Below are 20,417 nucleotides of genomic sequence, written 5' to 3' on the forward strand. Positions count from 1 at the left end.
GAACTTTTCCCACAGTATCATAGGGTATTGTTTCTTCTTAGGTTTAAGAATTTATAGATAGAACATGAACTGAAGAATAAATAACAATGAAAGACAAAGTGAGAAATGAATTCTATTTTGTATTCTTATTTTGTTGTATCAGATTATGTCATGAGGAAGGTCTCAGCAGATGTTAGCCATCTCTGACACTTGCCTTTCACATCTCTTTTACAAATAAAGAGTAATTTTTGACCGGGCATGGTGGCTCACACCTGTAATCCCAGCACTTTGGGAGCCTGAGGCGGGCAGATCATGAGGTCAGGAGATTGAGACCATCCTGACCAACATGGTGAAACCCCGTCTCTACTAAAATACAAAAAATTAACCAGGTGTGGTGGCATGCAGCTGTAGTCCCAGCTACTCGGGAGGCTGAGGCAGGAGAATTGCTTGAACACAGGAGGTGGAGGTTGCAGTGAGCCGAGATCACACCACTGCACTTCAGCCTGGCAATAGAGCGAGACCCTGTCTCAAAAAAAAAAGTAATTTTGCTGATTACTATTCATATCAAGATACACTGATTTTTTCCCTTAAGGTAATATAGAATTTCCTTTAAAAATAAATGTATTAAAAATGTAGGTCAATCCCTTAAAAAAAGAAGTATATAAATGTAAAATACTTATTTACAAAATAATAACTATAGAAGGTTCACAATTATAAAGGTGATCACATTTTTACAAACACAGGAATCACTGCTGAGGGAACCAGAAGTGCTGTGGAGCTTTTCCACTGGGTTTCCCGATTTTATTCCAGATCCTTAATCTTTGTGTTAACTACATTTCTAGTTTTAACAAGTGAACTGCATGATATGGTTAGTAAGCCTATATGAGTGACATAGAATTTGTTTATAAAACCTAACTATATTGTTTCAGTCATTTCAAATCATCACAAATTTTACATTTTCCATTTTTAGAGTAATGATATTTTTAGATGCTTTTTTTTTTTTTACTTCTTCAAATTCTTCATGATCTTGGAAAAGAGTCACATAAAGAGAAGCATTGCATGTTTAAAATGGGAAAGTGGGCCATTTATTTTTAGGAAAGGAGACTGAGACCACCAAATAAATAAACAGGCTGGCAGTGTGAGCAAGTCTCCCAGGGATCAGAGACTGCAACTTCCTCTGTGTTTTGCTTTGAAATATATTTCAAGAAATGCTCCATAAATATTCATTAATAATGGTTAAGTTAGTAATAACTAAGGAAAACTGCTCTCTGAGCGATCCCAGATTAAAGGGGAGCAAATGGAAGGCAGACTTCATAAGAACGTTTTTCTCCCCTGCCCAAGGAGTAAGATGAGATGCTCATGGGAGACTGATGTGATCTGTCCGAATAACCCTTACCTACAAGGTGTGCAGGCATCCAGAGGCCGAGTGGGCTCCACAGCCCTCTGCTTCTCACAGCCAGCCAAACTTGATAAGGCAGGTACCCACTTCATCTTTGTTGATTGAATGATAAACAACAAATCACACGAGCTGGTTGTGCCTACATTACTGAAGGATCATTGATTTTGTTTCAGGTTTCCTCTGGACATACACATGCACCTGTGCAAACACACACACATATACACACACTCACGAATCAGTGTCTCTCTCAAATGTAACCCCTTGGAGGAGAACTGGACCATTACATAGGAGCTGTTTTTCTGGATTTTGCCATGTTTTAATATACTGACATTCTTCTCAGGATCTCCATATTTCAATAGTTGGATCTTTCAATAATGGTGATTACAATGCCTTAAAATTTCAAAGAATTATAATTTTCAGTTTGTATATTTTACCATTTTTTAAAAAGCCAAAACAAGTGAAGAAATAATTTTATGCTTGAGTAAGTCAGTAGCATACATAAACATTTGTTACTTTTTTTTTTTTTTTTTTTTTTTTGAGACAGAGTCTTGCTCTGTCACCCAGGCTGGAGTGCAGTGGCACCATCTCAGCTCACTGCAACCTCCGCCTCATGGGTTCAAGCGATTCTCCTGCCTCAGCCTCCTGAGAAGCTGGGATTACAGGTGTGCTGCACCACGCCTGGCTAATTTTTGTGATGGTAGCAGAGACGGGGTTTTGCCGTGTTGGCCAGGCTGGTCTCAAACTCCTGACCTCAAGTGATCCGCCTGCTTCAGCCTTCCAAAGTGCTGGGATTACAGGTGTGAGCCACCGCGCCTGGCCTATGTATGCAATTCTAAAGCTGTTATGGAAGAAAGGAATCCAAATGAAAGTTGAATGAGTGCTGCAAGCTTTAGAATAATGAGATAGATCTATTGGATTGCAATGGCAAAGCTGCAGGTAACTCACTAATGAATCCTCTGTTACATACATTTCACAGTAACAGCAAATTCAATATTTTGGGAAGCAGGGAATAACTCACAAATCATGTAAATGATTTCATTCTGTATTTTGAATGTTACTGAAATAAGTCCTCTTACCATGCTCTTCAGTATTGACAAGTGTTATCTGAAAAATTCTCTAGCTTGTAGATAATGGCTGACCCCTTTGGGCCACTGATCGTGATGGTTAACACTTTGTTCTTTCCATTAGATTGGAGGATCAGTCCTTCTTTTATGCAGAGAGCAGACCCTTTAAACAAGAGAAAACTAATGAAACATCAGGAAAACGGTCGGTTTTAGAAATTCTAACTTAATTCTGTGACAGAAGCAACAGCTTGATTTTCGTTTTGTCAGCTTCAGCATTGGCTGTCAAAGGCAGCTCTGGAATTAGCATTTCCTGAGCCACATCCATTGGTGTCTTACACTGCATCCACGTAGTTCAGAAAGAAAAAATGCAATGAAACTTAAAAGTAGAATTGTTTAATGTTATCATTTATAAAAGAATATGAGTCAAATATCCTGGCAGAAACAAACCTTCAAAGTTAAATCACTATGTGTTCCCATCAAGGCATTTTGATAGCCAATATGATTCTTTTTTCCCATTAATTGCATTATGCCAAGAAAGGATGGAAAGGAAAAACAGCATAGAAATATAAAATATTGGCAGCCATTCTGTATCTCCCTCCAAACCTGTTCGCTCATAAAGTCTACACTTTTAGAATGTTATCTTATAATGCAAAGAGGAACTTGCTATATCAAATGTTAGTTCTTTTGAATATAAATATCCTACAGTTGACAGAATAATTTTCTTTTCCTTAATGACAACTGGAGTGCATATTAATATGAAAGCTTTCAAAAGAAATATTGATTTAAAATAACAATATTTGGGTCAGCATGGTATAGAGTGTTGAAATAATATTAGCCTTAAAAGTTAATAACAAATAATAACAAATTAGAATGCCAAAATATTGGCCAACACATTCTGTCAACATGTATATGAACACAGCAGGAAATCCAAAACGAAAGCTGATTTATGAAGAACTATGTGTTCCTAATGACAGTTTAGACCAGTAGGGGTCCAAGTTACAAACTGCAGTCTTCACATGCGATGCTTTCATTTTACATTGAAAGCTTGGTTTTACTCTGGATGCGTGTGTCCAATCAAATGATTGCCCTATATTTAAGAGTATATTTCTTATTTTTTCTGTGAAATCTCATTATTACATATGGGCATCATGTATATTTATGTATTCGTGAAATTGATACATAAAATGAAACAATTCTGCATTCAAAGGCCAAGATATCCAAGGAATCGTATGTATAACATGAGAGTTTGACTCTATGCAATGTAGTTTTAAAAATTAAAATCAAGAACAACTTTAGTATTCTAATGTGTTGGTATCTTATTGATGCCAGGTATTTTTGCCTGTGCTCAATAATTTAGCCTAAATATTTATGTTTTAAAATATATTAACATCATAGAATATAAATCTGGAAGAGACCTTAGAGGTCATCTAGTGCAAACCCTTCAGATTTTCTTTGTAAATGAGAGAGCCAAGCCTCAGAGAGATCCAGTAACTTGCCAAAGTTCCACAACTATTTAGAGCCAGAATTCAGACTGGGACTCCAGTCTCTTTTAATACAAACAAAAGGCCCCACAAGATGCAATAGACAATCTGTGTTGAAAACAGTGCACTTACCTATCTGATGTCAGACTCTGATTTTATTTTCTGCAACTTAATATGTTCCTAATGAGTCTTTCTCAGAAAGATTCCTTTTGGAAGTGTACCACAGTGGATGTGAAGTGAATTGCAAGAAAGGGAAACTCTAGCTCCTTGCTTGCTTGGATGAACTTTGAGGTTTGGGAGACTAAACAAAACGGAATGGCAGACATTTTCAGTGTGGTATTTTTAAAGTCAGTTTTCTTACCAGAGTCTCTTTCCCATATTACCTCATCCTCTTTGTCTTTGTGAGAATGTTCACTTGATCTTGTAACATTAAACAGCATTTAACCAACCCTGGCAGACCCTCCAAGCACATTGCTCTGTGTTGCCAGAGCCTCAGAGCACACTCCTCAGGGTTCTGGTGGCACACGCCACCTTCAGGTGACTGATGGCTGGGTGCTCGCGTCTGTGTTCTCTTCACAACATCCTCTGTAATTTGCTCCAAGGTTCTGGCAATTGCTGGACTATGTCACCAGCTGTCATCACCCCTCCTTCCCATCCATTTTTGGCAGGATCTGGGAACTCAAGCATGCCAGTAGAAATAATAGTAGCTGTGGTAACAACTTCAGTGGCATGGTCCCCAGAGACGAGATCAAAATTTGGCACCTTTTTTTCTCAACATGGAGCTAAAAATGGCACTGAATTTGTTACTTGGTGGTATATAATTTTCTTTAATTACACATTTTGGGTTTCAAGTGTTCCACATGCTGGCTTTTAAGTGTCAAACCAACATATACAGGTTAAAAACAATGGCATGCCCCCTTTTTATTTTATGGGGAGGAGGCGAAATAACTATAAACCATGGATTCTGTTCGTCTCCAGCCTTGGAAAATAAAAGGAATGCATGCTGTCATTTCTCTCACTTCAATGGTCTTTGTGTGTAAAAAAAAAAATTCCTTCATAGAATTTTACTGATAGATCTTTTTTAACATATTATCTCAAAATTATTTCAATTAACAAGGTTTTTTTCTTAATTATTGGAAAAATCTACAGAAACATACTAAGAGTTTATAGAATTAATTTTTTAATTACATACAAAAGATTTAATTTTTAATATCTTAAAATGGTTACAGTTCATGAATACCACAAGACAACCTAAAAAGATGCAGTCTAGAGTAGCCTATTTAGCTGTTAGTAACATAGGTTTTGACCATGATCAATGACTTAATATCCATGTAAGTCCCTCCTGAGTTGATAATACTATAATTTTTTTCTCATTGACTTGGGTGATAGTATAAAAAGTATACTCATTAATTTTATAGATGACAAATGTCAGCTGTTACAACTTATTTTAAAGGGATTCCTGTGGTACTTCAAACTTTACTAAAGACAAAACAAATGGTTTTTATCTTCATAATTGTTTTGTTTTCTGGGTTTCTTTTTTCTGTTCATGATATCAGTGACTTCACTGCCCAAGCTAAAGTGATATCATGAACAGAAAAAAGAAACCCAGAAAGCAAAACAATTATGAAGATAAAGACCATTTATTTTGTCTTTAGTAAAGTTTGAAGTACCACAGGATTTCTCGGTAGCTCTAGTAGAAAAATGCAAAGTTTGAAGTATAGCTCAGTCAGGAAAGAATTCAGTGTTAAGAGATACATATTTCAAAGTCATCCATCCACATGGAATTGGGAGTTGATATTATAAAAGTGGTTAACATGAAAGGAAGGTCAAGGAAGGACTTTGGTGAATGTCTATATTTTGGGGAATACATGGAGGCATTGTGTAGGTCAGGAGTAGGCAGGTTGTGGAGTGGTTAAAAACAACCCTAAAAACCTGAATGGCTGTTATCAGTCTGTAATTGCAGCTGGGCTCAACTTAGCTGGGTGCCTCTGCCTCACAGTCTATAAGGTTACAGTCAAACCACAGACTGGGTCTGCTGTTTCATCTGAAGGCTCAACTGGTGCTGGAGGATGTGCTTCCAAACTCACACACATGGTTTTTGGCACACTTCAGTCTCTTATCACATGGGCCTCTTTATGAGGCTGCCTCATGATATGACAGCTGGTTTTCACCATGGAAAGCAGTCCAAAAGAGAGAGAGACAACAACCAAAACAGAAGCTGAAGTCTTTCGTAACCTAAGCTCAAGAGACATTCCATTATTTTTGCCATATGCTTTCCATTGTAAGCAAGTCACTAAATCAAGCCTAAACTCAAGGGGAGTGAATTATACAAGGGTGTGAATACCAGAAGGCAGGGCTTATCTGGGACCATCTCAGAGGCTACCTACTACAGTGGCTTAACATGATGGTTTATTGTTGCTTAAGCTACATGTGCAGGGTGGTTCTTGTCAAGGGGGTTCTGCTCACTCAAGGACCTAGACTTGATAGAAACACTACTCAGCACATTTGCATGATTACTGCATGGGAATGCAACACATTACATACTGGTTTTTAAATCTTCCTCACAGAGGTAAGACATACTACTTTTGCCCAAAAATCTTTATCTAAAGCAAAGTTATAAGGCTTCAGAAGGGCAGGGAAGGGTAACTCCAATATATGTCCAGGAGAATTTGATTACTTGTGAATAGCCTGTAAGACTTCCACATAATGATTTAAGGAGAACAACTGGGAACCAGCAGAGAGCTGGGAAGAGAACCAGGAGGATTATGAAAGGAAAATAAAGTATTGAAGATGGGTGGCTAATAATGCCCAGTACTCTTGAGATGTAAACAGGATGAATATTGGCATGAGGCTACTGGATGTGGCAATTTAAGAGATACCGGCTGGGCACAGTGGCTCACTCCTGTAATCCCAGCACTTTGGGAAGCCGGGGCGTGTGGATTGCTTGAGGTCAAGAGGTCAAGACCAGCCTGACCAACCTGGTGAAACCCCTTCTCTATTAAAAATATAAAAATTAGCTGGGTGTGGTGGCGGGTGCCTGTAATCCCAGCTACTCGGGAGACTGAGGCACAAGAATAGCTTGAACCCGGGAGGTGGAGGCTGCAGTGAGCCGGGATTGCACCACTGCACTCCAGCCTGGGTGACAGAGCAAGACTTCATCTCAAACATACATACATGCATAAAAATAAAAGAAGAGATACCCATAACCACTGTGAGAGAGATTTTAGCACGGTAATGAGGAACATCAGTCAGTGAGGAGAAAAGAAGTGTGTGCTGAGGAAGTGTATATTGTGGTCTCTTCTTTTGAGATACCAGGTAGTAAAGGGAAAGAGAGGAATTAAACAATAATTTAAAAGAAATCAGAATTAAGAAATCCTTGAAAATCCTGATTCTGTAAGTAAGCATGACATTTATACCCCAAGCATTGCTTTTTCATCTCTTCTAAACCATTTGTAAACATGCTTAAGTTGAAGGAGCAAACACAGAGACCTTCATTATACAGTCAGATACAGTCAGATGCTGGTCACTTCATACCTTCTGGGTTAAGTTTCTCACTTTGTGTCACAGTCCCATTTCTTCATCTTAACAACAATGATTTTCTGCAGGGTGACAAGTTATAATAGTTTCTGTTTTAAATTCTAGTAAGACACACATTTAATACATTTAAAAAAGTTATCATCTTACACATTTTTAAATGTATAGCTCAGTAGAATTCACATTGTTGTGCATTAGATTTACAAAATGTTTTGCTAGTGTGAAGCTAAAATTCTGTCCCTATCAAACAGCTCTCCATTTCTCCCTCTTTCCCACCCCTGGTCACCACTGTTCTACTTTAAGATTCTATGACTTTGACTACTTCAGCTAGTCCATGCAAGTGGAATTATACAGTATTTTTACCTGACTGACTTCATTTAACATCAAGTCCTCAAGGTTTGCATGTCACGTACTACAGCATGTGACAAGATTTCCTTTTTAAGGCAGAATACTCTTCCATTGTGTGTATAACCACATTGTCTTTCTCCATTCATCCACCGATGGGCATTTGGGTTACTTCCACCTCTTGACTGTTGTGAATAGTGCTGGTATGAAAACAAGTGTGTACATATCTCTTCAAGACCTTAATTCTTGTTCTTTTGGGTGTGTAGCCTGAAGCGGGATTGCTGGATCATATGGTATTTCTATATTTAATTTTTTTTAGGAATCACCATATTGTTTTCCATAGTGTTTGCAACATTTTGCATTCCTAGCCAACAGCACACAAGGGTTTCCATTTCTTTACATTTGTGCCAAGACAAATCATGTTTTTAAACTAAAAATCAGTTGGGGAGGGCCATGAGCGGACAGTCATCACCACAATACATGAATTTGTTTAATTGTATTGCCTTCCTCCTCAGAGTTTGTACTTCCTGAGATGTGCACGGAGTCTTTCCTGACTCTTTCCTTTTCCTCCCACCCGGTGGTGTCACGTGCCCTCTTCTTCTGTACTGTGTCTTCACCCGGAACCTCATTCATTCGTTACCTCTTGGGGCTGGAGCACAGACCGTCACCGTTGCCTCACCCGCAACATCGTGGAAAGGAAAGCCTGATAGCCTTATAGAGAAAACCACTTTTAGGGAAGATTTAGGGAGGGTAAAAAAATGTATGTTATTTTTAGCTATGCTGAGTGTTAGATGGATTACTTTTAAGTGTTTTTTGTTTTTTCTTTTTTGCTTGCTTGTTTGTTTTTTTTTGGGGGGAGGGGGGTAGGGTTTGAGACAGAGTCTCACTTTGTCACCGAGGCTGGAGTGCAGTGATATGATCTCAGCTCACTGCAACCTCCACCTCCCAGGTTCAAGCAATTCTCCTGCCTCAGACTCCCAAATAACTGGGATTACAGGCACCTGCCACCACACTTGGCTAATTTTTGTAGTTTTAGTAGAGCCAGGCTGGTCTCAAACTCCTGACCTCAGGTGATCCGCCCACCTCAGCCTCACAAAGTGCCAGGTAGGATTACAGGGGTGAGCCACCGTGCCCTGAGTAATTTTTATTTAAGTATAGTACACATTTAGAAAAGTATGTGGATCGTGATAAGTGAACACACCAGTGGAACCACCTCCCAGGTACACTCTGAGCAGCACTCCAGAAACCTCTAGGGACTGTGCCAGCCGCTACCTGTTCCTTCCTTCCTAGAGGTCATCACCTTGGTGACTTTCATTCTTCTCAGTTGATTTTACCTGCCTCTGAACTTTATATACATGAACTTATACAGTATTCACTTTCTGTGTGTGACTGGTTTCTTTTCCCCAACATTAGGCTTGTGGGATTCATCTGTATTGTTGTGTCTGCCAGCAGCTCATTCCTAATGCTGCTGTGTAGAATTCCACTGTATATCTGGCCTGTAATTTGTTTTTCCATTCTACTGCTGCCAGATGTCAAGTCTGGGGTTGTTTCCAGTTTGAGGCTATTACAAATAATGCTTCTGTGAACATTCTTGCTTGTGCCTTTTGTTGCTAGGTGGATACATATTTCTATGGGATATATAGACAGACTTTTGTAGATGCACTGGAGACTTAACCACCCTTTCTGAGATTTTTAATATGAGAAAATATATCCCAATTCCAGACAACCAACTGAAGAATTATCTTGCAAAATACTCCCATTTATAGTTGGTAAAAATCTTGTATTTGCCAGTTTTAACATTTGGACAACTTCTGATTATATTTACCTCATGGCGCAAATATAATCATTCTTTCTACAAAAAAAGAAGATAATGGACTTTGAGGTTTTTTATATTGTGAAAAACACACTGATACATATATATGTCAGATAGGCAGTACTGCTGTCACCTACAGATTTCATTCTGCCTTGGATAACATTTTGGATATGAATCCATGGCCCTTTCACTGTTATATTCACCTAGAAATACATGGAAATGACATAAAACTAAGAAGCATAATACTAGAAATAAAAATTTTTCATTATTAAATCTACATGAATATTATTGCTATAACCTTAAAATTCACAATTACAATGCTTTTGTACTTTTGTAACTTTTAAATTGTTGTTTTTTAAGAATCTTGGAGTTAAACAAAATAGCCTGTTCTTAATTTCATTACTATCATCATCATATTACTGTAAAACTTTAGTTTCCGACAGAATAGTGGGAAAGTACTGTGTAGAACTGTGCCCAGGACACACAGATGTTACCTACTGATATCCTCGGCACCAGCCCCCGCATACTGCCCCAGCCTGCAGTGTCCTGGATGTAGTAGAGAAGTGTTATCGTAGCCTGTGGCCCACACACAAGCTGCGTTTCACTTCCTTCTGTATGGATTTTCACATCCCACTACCCACTGGTAGAATACAGAGGTATGTAGTGATACGTCTTTTGTCATCGGAAGGTCGGGGTTTGAGGTTAACGTCCATTGCAAACTGCATGCAAATTCTCAAAAAACCTTCAACTCTCAACAAATCTCCACTTTCTTGGATTTAAAACGAGAAAAAAAAAAAAGTCATAATAACCATTCAACAGAATCTTTGTGAAGATTACAGATAATGCCAGTGAAGTACCAGTACAGTTCATGACACACAGTGTTTGTTCAATGAATGGTTTAAAATGTATATTGCATCATGATGTTCTACCACCAGCACAAGGACCGTGTCTGGGGCCGGGAGTGCGTGGTATCACTCCTGGCTTTACCTCCTCACCTGAGACCCAGAGCAGTGAGGGACTCAGAAGAGCACAGCGCCCCCAGCTGCTTCTTGCCACTGTCTGCACGCCCTACATTTGGACATGCCTAAACCAAGGATCCGTGGTGCCACCCACGAATAGTGGCAGCAGATGCTTTTCCATGAGTTCAGGTCTGCTTTCCAACTCTGGCGTTGAAGAACTGGACTTAGCCTTCTTTATTTTCAGATGTATTTGATTTGGCTAATTTTCCCTTTTTTTCTGCCAGATACCCCATTTAGTTTTATTACACCACTGCTCAGTAATTTCTGTAGCATTCTTGACTTTTATGAGTTTGCTGCCTGCCTCTCTCTCTCCTCTCTCTTCTTTTTCTCCTCTCTCTGTCTCCTCTCTCTCTCTAACTTGGGAGAGTCAACCCCACTAACACCCTGCATTTGTATGCATATCTTAAATTATACATAATGAGTATCAAGGGCATCACTAAATATGAAACACCAATAATTTCAAAGTAGATGATACCCTAAGACCAAACAAGTTGTTGGTTTCTGTTTTCAGTGCAGTATTAAGAGATCATGTTTTTGGATATGAGTCTCATTATGTAGCATCTTAAGTAGAACCAGCACCCCACTTTATTGAGATTCTCTGTAATAAAAATGTAAAGTTCTTGCCTATCTGGCAAAAAATAAAATAGCTCTCCCAACATAAACATCACATTACTGTTTAACATATGACATCTGCGCATGGTCCCGTGGATTACGTCTACTCTTCAAAAATCTATTAAAACTGATAATATGAGCAAACCTATCAGGCAAGAAGACTTTTTATGTTAAAAGATTACAATGATGACAAATTATTTTGTGTGGAAAGTTTGACCCTCTTGGAATATTTGTTGCTGCTATGCCAGAGTATGTCTGTCAAACATTTTACTCTATGCAAAACTAGCTCCCATTGTTTTGTTCAAAACTTGGTGAAGCATCTGAAACCCTGAAAAATGTATGAAGTGATAAATGTTTAGCAAGTCAAACACTATGCAATTTAATGCAAAATGACACATGAAGTTATACCTGTTTACAAGATGACAACTTGTAAATTCAAGAATTCTATAACCTATATCTTAATCCATCAAAATCAGAGTTTAAGAGGAATTGCTGGCCAAGGATACCTTCAGCAGGGAGTGTGAGTATATACATTTATTTAAAATATACAGGGTAGATGTAGCTGTCTGCCTATTTTTGGTATCTTTCTTACTATAGCATGCTTTTATATCAGGTATTATTAACAAAAGAATGTGGACTGTTAATAGAAAATCGTAAAACTACCAAATTTTTGAAGTTTAGTTAATTACATATAGTAGTAGTAGACTTTCAGTCAACTGCTTTTCAGACAGCGTTATAGTAAAGCAGTCATTCATCAGCGATTAACATGTTCTCCTCTCTTAGCCATTTATGCATTTGTTTTCTATGTATTAACTTTTTCTCTCAATTACTATATTTTTATCCACACAGTGTTTTCTTAGATTTTTAAAATCTCAGAAAATAGAATATTCCTAACTTTAATCCATTTATTTGACAGATACTTATTGAGACCTACTAGGTATCAGGCACTGTATCCTTATATAAAGTTATGTCTTACAAATGAGACACAAAAGTGAACTAAAATAGTCTTAGAATAAACACTTCACCCAGTCAGGGTGTGCGGGATGCACAGGTATTTCGCTGTCAGAGAGAAGCATTGCAGACAGAAGGGACTGTTTATTGAGGGGTGCCGTGGTCTAGTCAGGTGACTCCAAATAGTTCAGTAACCTGGATTCCAGACGAAATAAAATACCTCAACAGTAAGAACTGCCTAGCTTTGTGCCAGCTCTCCTTCATATGCCCTGTCTAGAATCTTCTGGCCCACACCTTCTCACCTGAGCTTAAATTAAATAAGGTAGTTGTAACAAACCTCCTTTTAAAAGTAAACCTAATCTCTAACAATATCACATAATTTGTCCAAGACTAAATTCTAGACTGAAGATTGAACCAAAGTCTAACCAGCTCAGTGCCCTTACTTCATATATTGGGTCTGAAGGGCTTTTTGACAGTGGTAATCAAAAAGGTAGGCACTGCCTTCTTATTCTTCCTCCATCGCTCTGGTGAATTCCAGTATATACAGTAAGTAAAATAATGTCTAAAAATATCAAAAAAGTTCTCTTTCATGATATGGTAATATGACCATCGCTGGGCTTCCCTATAGATATTTAACCTTCCTTAGGGGTCAGTCCCTAAGCTATATTCTGTGCAGCACAAATGAATAGTATATTAGGTGAATATAACAGTGACATATTTTTCTAAATAGTGTCAATAAATTAAGAAAAATAATAAAAAGTGTATTCATTTCAAATTATGTCTGGAACTTAAAACAACATTTATGGTTGTATACTCTTCTAGTTATTTTTAAAAAAAATTTTTAAATAAAGCAAACTAGTAAACACAATCATAAATTTTAATAAATTTATTAAATATAAATTTATGAAATTATTTTACCCACATCAGAAACTCACTTGAAATTACCTGACACATATGCATGCTTTTTCATCTGTACCATTATTAAATTGTATGTCAATTCAAAAATTACGGCCGGGCGCAGTGGCTCAAGCCTGTAATCCCAGCACTTTGGGAGGCTGAGACGGGCGGATCACGAGGTCAGGAGATCGAGACCATCCTGGCTAACACGGTGAAACCCCGTCTCTACTAAAAATACAAAAAACTAGCCGGGCGAGGTGGCGGCGCCTGTAGTCCCAACTACTCGGGAGGCTGAGGCAGGAGAATGGCCGTGAACCTGGGAGGCGGAGCTTGCAGTGAGCTGAGATCCGGCCATTGCACTCCAGCCTGGGCAGCAGAGTGAGACTCCGTCTCAAAAAAAAAAAAAAAAAAAAAAATTACTCATCCCAAGTTTAGAATATTCAAATTTGATTATATTTTGTACAGCTGAATTTCATGTACCAACAAATTCATCTGTGAGACCAGTTTTTGCTTTTACCTTAACCCGAAGGTAGAGGATCATGGCTGTTAAGCATCTACAGGTGTTGCAGCAAAGTTATATAAATTTGCAAGTGACCTGTGGTCTAGTAAGTTTGGCAAATGCTGTTATACAGTGTTGTACCAGTTACTTAAAAAATGGTGAAAAATGGAACTCAGAGCCATTAGAGCAAATAATGATTGATTTCTAAGAGTTTCCTGGTACCAATGAAGTGAATAGTATGAAATTGTTATTGAAGTGCCACCATATTGCACTGCATTGCTATGTAAATTATATTTGTTTGAGGAACTCCTTGTTTTATAATTTTCATTGCACAGTTATCCTTGGTATTTCCGAAAATGGAAATTTTAAGTTAACCTGTGACTCTGGTTTTAAACATGCTTAGGGATTGCTGTTGTAGCTGAAGGCAGCAGACCTTTAAACAACGTGTGTTTATTCCCCCCAGCAATGCATCTCTTTGGCCTCAACTGGCAGCTACAGCAGACTGAAAATGACACATTTGAGAATGGAAAAGTGAATTCGGATACCATGCCAACAAACACTGTGTCATTGCCTTCTGGAGACAATGGTAAGCAAAAGAATTATGTATCCTGTGTTTTTCTTTTAACGTCACTTTTCTATAAATTTATTTTTACCCATGCTTACATCTAGTTTAGATGGAACAGGGAAGAGGTTTCGAAATTACAGATATCATCTTTGTATGAGTTTTTTTTTTAATTAATTTACTTGAAAGGTTGAAAATGCACATTTTTATTACAGGAATAATACGATTTTCTACCTTCTGATTTGATGGCTAGGCTTTTCTGCCTTTCCCTTTTGCAAGTGTGTATTGAGTTTTATTTTTTGTCTGCAAATAGATTATAATTCAGTGTATCATCTCTTACATTACCTTGGGTATATTAGGTTTTCTTCATTCAACTTGTGTGTGGAGTTGGAACACTATATTAATTTTATTAGAAAAGCATTTAAATGCAAAACACATTAAAGGATTATAATTTATTGACCTTTTCTCTGGTTGCCCTTTCTCTAAACCTTTAAGAATTTGCACTTTGAGCTAACAAAGATTTTGAAATCAATTGGCTCTGAATTAAAAATGGAATTTAAGTGGTTAGAGAATTCCATTTTTTCAATATAAACACTTAGAAAGATTTATATATACATCTGTACACTTACATTACAAATACTTTCATGTTGTTTATGTGTGTGTACACATGTCTTGCATTGGTGTCCTCTGACTTTTTGCAAAATATCAATACTTGATACCTCAGAGCAACCTGATGAAGACGCCTTTTCTGTCATCTGATTAATAAATTATTTCCCTTTAGACACTCCCCTAACTCTTCTTCCTCTTCGTTTCTGATCTCATACGTTCGTGTGCAGCTTTGGCATTGATATGTCTATCCTCATGTGGCTGGTTTCTTTGCAAGACTAGAAAGAAATCATTTTACATGTAATGGACATATATGCTGCTGTGTTCCATGTCCCCATTTACTGTGATGAATACTTTGCACACTTTTTTATTCTTTTTTTCCATCTTCTGTTTTAGTAATAATAATACTTTATGACACTTCTCTTTCTCCTTAGGGAGGTTGAGGAATTTTATGACATTCGATTTTTATAATAATAATGAATCTCCCGCCATATGGAACCTTTTTTTTTTTTTTTTTTTTTTTTTTTTTTTTTGAGACGGAGTCTCGCTGTGTCTCCCAGGCTGGAGTGCAGTGGCGTGATCTCGGCTCACTGCAAGCTCCGCCTCCCGGGTTCACGCCATTCTCCCGCCTCAGCCTCCCAAGTAGCTGGGACTACAGGCGCCCGCCACCACGCCCGGCTAGTTTTTTGTATTTTTAGTAGAGACGGGGTTTCACCATGTTAGCCAGGATGGTCTCGATCTCCTGACCTCGTGATCCACCCGCCTCGGCCTCCCAAAGTGCTGGGATTACAGGCTTGAGCCACCGCGCCCGGCCCGGAACCTTTTTATATAAAGTTCTGCATGTTCCAGAAGAACTGTAAGCTGGTGTCTGACATGTCACCCACCTAACATAGACAGTGGCAGTCACTGTAGAGGGGGTTAAAGAGGGTTGAAACTATAGATGGGAAATTTTAATTACATAAATTTCAATTACCTTAGTTTTTTTAATACATTAATAACACACATATGAACAAAATGAGTAACTACACAGAAATTAAAAATATTTATTTTTGGTTTGTATTGACTAAAATTTAGACTGTCTCTTAAAATGCATGGTTCCTGTGAAAATGATCAAATGGTACTTATTAACCATGCATGTCGGGAACTTTTTTACAGACTGAACAAATTGTAATTATACCAGAGACAAAAGCTTATTATGGATATTTTATTTATTTTACAACATCTTAACCTTTTGTTATGATTAAAATGAAAATAGAGTTTGGCTAATTGGTTTCACAGTCCTTGAAAAGCATGATACTGAGAAAGCTGTGGACTCAGAGGCTTCCGCAGCCTGGGTGCTGGCTCCCGGTGTTTTGCCAGGGAATGCCTCAGCTCACATCGGCACTCCCCAGCTCACAGAAGACTACATTCAAATCCTTGCCGCTTCACCTGTTTACTTTGTAACTTTGTGCAGGGTGCTTAGTTACTCAGATTTGCAAGAAAATTTAGGGCAGCTCTGGAATGGGCTGCCTAGGATCTTATCAGTCCCAGAGGTTTGGAAGAACAAAGAACATCACATGAATATGGCTTTATTAGTAGAAATTTCTATAAAGCTGGAGTCCTCGAAAACAGTGGCTTTTCAACTGTTGACCGTGACAGTGCAATAAGAAATACATGTTACATCAAAGCCAACATGTACACACACATATACATATGTATCTGAAATATGCTTCCCAAAATAATATTTATCCTTGGCTTGTAAAATGCATCCTGGAATTTTCCATTTTATTTTATTGTATTTCTCATTTTTAACAAATGCCACTTGCAACCCACTAAAATAATTTCATACTTTACAAAATATTGTGGTCTGTAATTTCAGAAGTACTGCTTTGGTAGCCTCCTTCTCTAAGAGGGACTGAAGTTCCCCCAGATGGTCATAGAATTCAGTTGTATACAGTTCTGTGCACCTTTAGAGCACCTGTATGTACATATAAGCGAAGTACTTTCTTCCTAGATGTGTAAAAGTCTCCTGTATAGGGAATGGTTAATGGAAGCCCCAGAATCAGGTAAGTGCACTAGAGAACTGCCAACTGGACTAGGGGATTTGTAGACATTTCCTGGCATGGAAAAGCTGTCCCTGTGTGGGCTCTGACCTTGTCAAAAGAGTGACCTAACTATTAGTTACTTGCCGCCTTTATTATTCCTTGAATAGCCCCCAAAACCCTAAATTGTAAGGAATTCTTGTTTCTGCTTTTCCAAATACAAGTTCTTAGTATCTCCTAAATATAGTACTTAAAGACCTGGGGCACAGGGAGTGGACAAGAACTCTATTTACAATGAGGGAGGTACCTGCAAAGCACTGGTTTTAGGCTCCTGTGATGAACCTCAGTGTCCATGCACCACCACCCACTACTTCAATTTTACATACTATCCAAGAAGCAGATCACATCATCTCTTTAGAAATTCTAGGAGATTACAACCCTTGAGAAAGCTTTAGAATTCTCAACAAAGCTCGCTGGGAGAATGAACTGTGAAAAGCATAGTGTGAAAATTATTTCACAGCTTCTAAATGTAATTCTCTTATTTATGCAGTCCTATTTTACTCTTATTTTGTAAATATAATTCTAAGGAACAATCATTGTGCTAAGGGTGCAGTAAACTCCCTGCTTGCATTTAAGTTAACACTGAGCCAAAGCTTCTAAATGGTATTTAGTACCTAAAAGAAGAATTTCTATTATATGCCATCATCTTTTACTGATTATTCCTGAGACCTTCTTTGCCTACAGATTTTAGAGATGAGTTATCAGAAGTGTAGGGTCTTAGACAAAACTGATGGAAATGGACAAAGTGAATAAAGAGGTAAGAATGAAGTTTGTAGCTCAAACACTGGTCTCTGTCCAGAAACTAAACTTATTCCCCTGGCCCAAGGAATTAATTTAGCCTAATGTACTGGAAAGAATCACACTGTCCTATACTCAAGGCCTGGCTCCTTCGTTTATTTACTTTGTAACGTTCAGCAAGTTGCTTCACTGACTTCTTTGGGCTTCAATTTCTTCACATGTAAAGAGGGACTAATAGTACCTGTCTCCTGACTTTCCAACTTCAACAGTCGGCAGCCCTACTATCCCTCACAAACTTCTCCCCCCCGTACTTCTCAACAACTATTTCAGATCCTCCTGCTGTACTCAAAACCCTCTCTCCATAGAGGACCTTGCATTCTATTAAAATAAAATAGAAACTTGGAAGGGGAACTCCTGATTTTCTGTAGACACATCTTTATTCCTGCATGTATGTGGATCTGTGCTTCTACCTTTTCTCCCCATATTCCAGGTTCATTTTTGCATGATGGGTCCTTTCAGTTCCATTCTCTCTCTTCAGAATGTCCTCATTCTACTGATCCCATCCAGTCAACATTGGAACATTCCAGTCTTTCACATCTTGGAAAACAATAATCTCTTGACTTTGCCTCCTACTGCCTCTCTCTTCTACCAGCCTTCTTTTTGTTTATTTTTTTATTTTATTTTATTTTATTTTATTTTATTTTATTTTATTTTATTTTTGAGACAGGGTCTCACTCTGTCACCCAGGCCAGAATGCGGTGGTGCAATCACAGCTTGGCTCATTGCAGCCTCGACCTCCTAGGCTCAAGTGATCCTCCCACCTCAGCCTCCCAAGTAGCTGGGACTACAGGCACATGTCACCATGCCTGGCTAATTTTTGTATATTTTGTAGACAGTGCTCCACCATGTTGCCCAGGCTGCCTTGAAAACCTGAGCTCAAGCAATCCTCCTGCCTCAGCTTCCCAAAGTGCTAGGATTATTGGCGTGAGCCACCTTGCCCGGCGCTTCCAGCCTTCTTGAACATAGTGTGCTAGGTCACTTTGATCACTTCTCTGCCTTCTGTTTACCCCTCTTACAGTTGGGCCTTCACAGTACTCCTTGCTCATGACCGTCCTCCTCTACCTTTACCACCACCGAAACGGATGTCTCCAGAGTTACCCATTGCTTTGTCAATAGCATCGGTGTAACCTCTTTATTCTTTATCATGTTTGAGTTTTTGGAACCATTTAATAGTTAACCTATCCCTCCTGTTGAAATATTATTTCCCTAGCTTCTGTGATACCACATTCACTTTGACTTTCTCCCTGACTGTTTTGGCTATGATACCTCTGTTTAGTTGACTCACCTCCCGTCTACCTGATCCCTAAACACTGCTGTTTCTCAGGACTCTGCTCTTCACAACATAATCACTCTGGATTCTGTCACCCACTTTCATGGCTCCAGTTACATTCTCTGTGTTCCTAACTGTCAAATCAGAAGTCCAGTGTCTCTCCTCAGCTCCAGATCTCAACTACATAAAATTATACAATTGTCTTTGGAACATTTCCACTTGGGTGTTTTCTGTGCATCTTAAACTCCACATGTCTAAAACAGAACCCATCAACTACTTTAGTTATCTGTTACTACATAACAAACCATAACAAAACTCAGTGGCTTAGAAAGCAATTTGTTATCATCTCTTGTGGTTCAGTGAATTACCAGGTAGTTCTTGTGCTCTTACTTAGGACACTGCAATTGCTTTCAGATGTCAACCAAGGTTAACCAAAGGCTCTACCGAGCTGGAAGTCCAGGGTAGCTCATTCACATGGCTGGCAGTTACTGCCATCTGTTGACCTGAGCTCAACGGTAGTCACCAGCTGGGGCACCTAAACATGGCCTTCCATGTGGCTTGGGCCTCTTAGAACATAGCAGCTGGTTCTGAAGAGGAATATCCCAAGAGGATATTGGGAACACTCCGAGAGACCATGACAGAAGCTACCAGCTTTGTATGACCTAGCAGTGGCCATTCTAGGCTGTCATTGCCATCACATTCTGATGGTCAGGAAGTCAGCAAGGTCAGCCAAGATTCCTGGGGAGGGGAATTAAACTCCTCCTCTTGACTAGGGACCTGTCGTGCCATTGCACAAGGGCACGTGGGATGGAAGATACTGTTGTGGCCATGTTTGGAAAATACAATTGCCAAGCCATCTTTCTTTTCAAATTTACCTCTCTTTCAGGGATTTCTGTACAGTACCTTCCCATATCCCCCTCCAGTTTTGCTTTTTGTGGTTTTAGTTACCTGTAGTCCACTGTGGTCTGAAACTATTAAGATACTTCGAGAGAGAGAGAACAGACCACATTCACTTAACTTTCATTGCAGTATATTGTTATAATTGTTCTATTATTATCTTTTTCTTGCCTAATTTATAAGCTATCATAGGCATGGATGTATACGAAAAAATATAGTAGATAAAGGGTTTGATATTATCCACAGTTCCAGGCATCCACTGGGGATCTTGGAACATAGACCCTACGGATAAGAAGGGATTCCTGTATTAGGAAATGGCCCCATCGTTCACTTCATCGCTGGTCCAGAAGGCCCAGTGATTGGTTCTCCTCTCTCATCTCCCATATTTAGTCAGTCTCTAAGTTCCTTCAACTCTGACCCCATAGTATCTTCTGAATCCTGTTTTCTCTCAGCTGGATATAGTGGCCTCCTGTCTGCACTGTTCGTCTTCAGTCTTGCTCATCTGCTCTTCACACACACATCTGAGATACCAGTTCCTTGCCTAAGCCCTTTCAGTGACCTAGATTCTGCTCAGAAGTCTTTAAATGACCTACAAGGCTCTCCACAGTCT

At 38.7% G+C, this 20,417-nt stretch overlaps 1 protein-coding gene across 8 annotated transcripts in view; it reads left to right on the top strand.

The window, feature by feature from the left end:
• The window catches only part of TENM3 (teneurin transmembrane protein 3), a 659,662-nt gene that overhangs the window by 496,058 nt on the left and 143,187 nt on the right, over positions 1–20,417 (top strand). For all 8 annotated transcript variants that reach the window (NM_001193929.2, XM_078001693.1, XM_078001694.1 and 5 more), the window contains 1 exon segment: positions 14,057–14,179. In NM_001193929.2, the coding sequence (NP_001180858.2) occupies positions 14,057–14,179 (123 nt within the window).

The sequence above is a fragment of the Macaca mulatta genome, chromosome 5 (assembly GCF_049350105.2).
Source record: "Macaca mulatta isolate MMU2019108-1 chromosome 5, T2T-MMU8v2.0, whole genome shotgun sequence".
NCBI lineage: Eukaryota > Metazoa > Chordata > Mammalia > Primates > Cercopithecidae > Macaca > Macaca mulatta.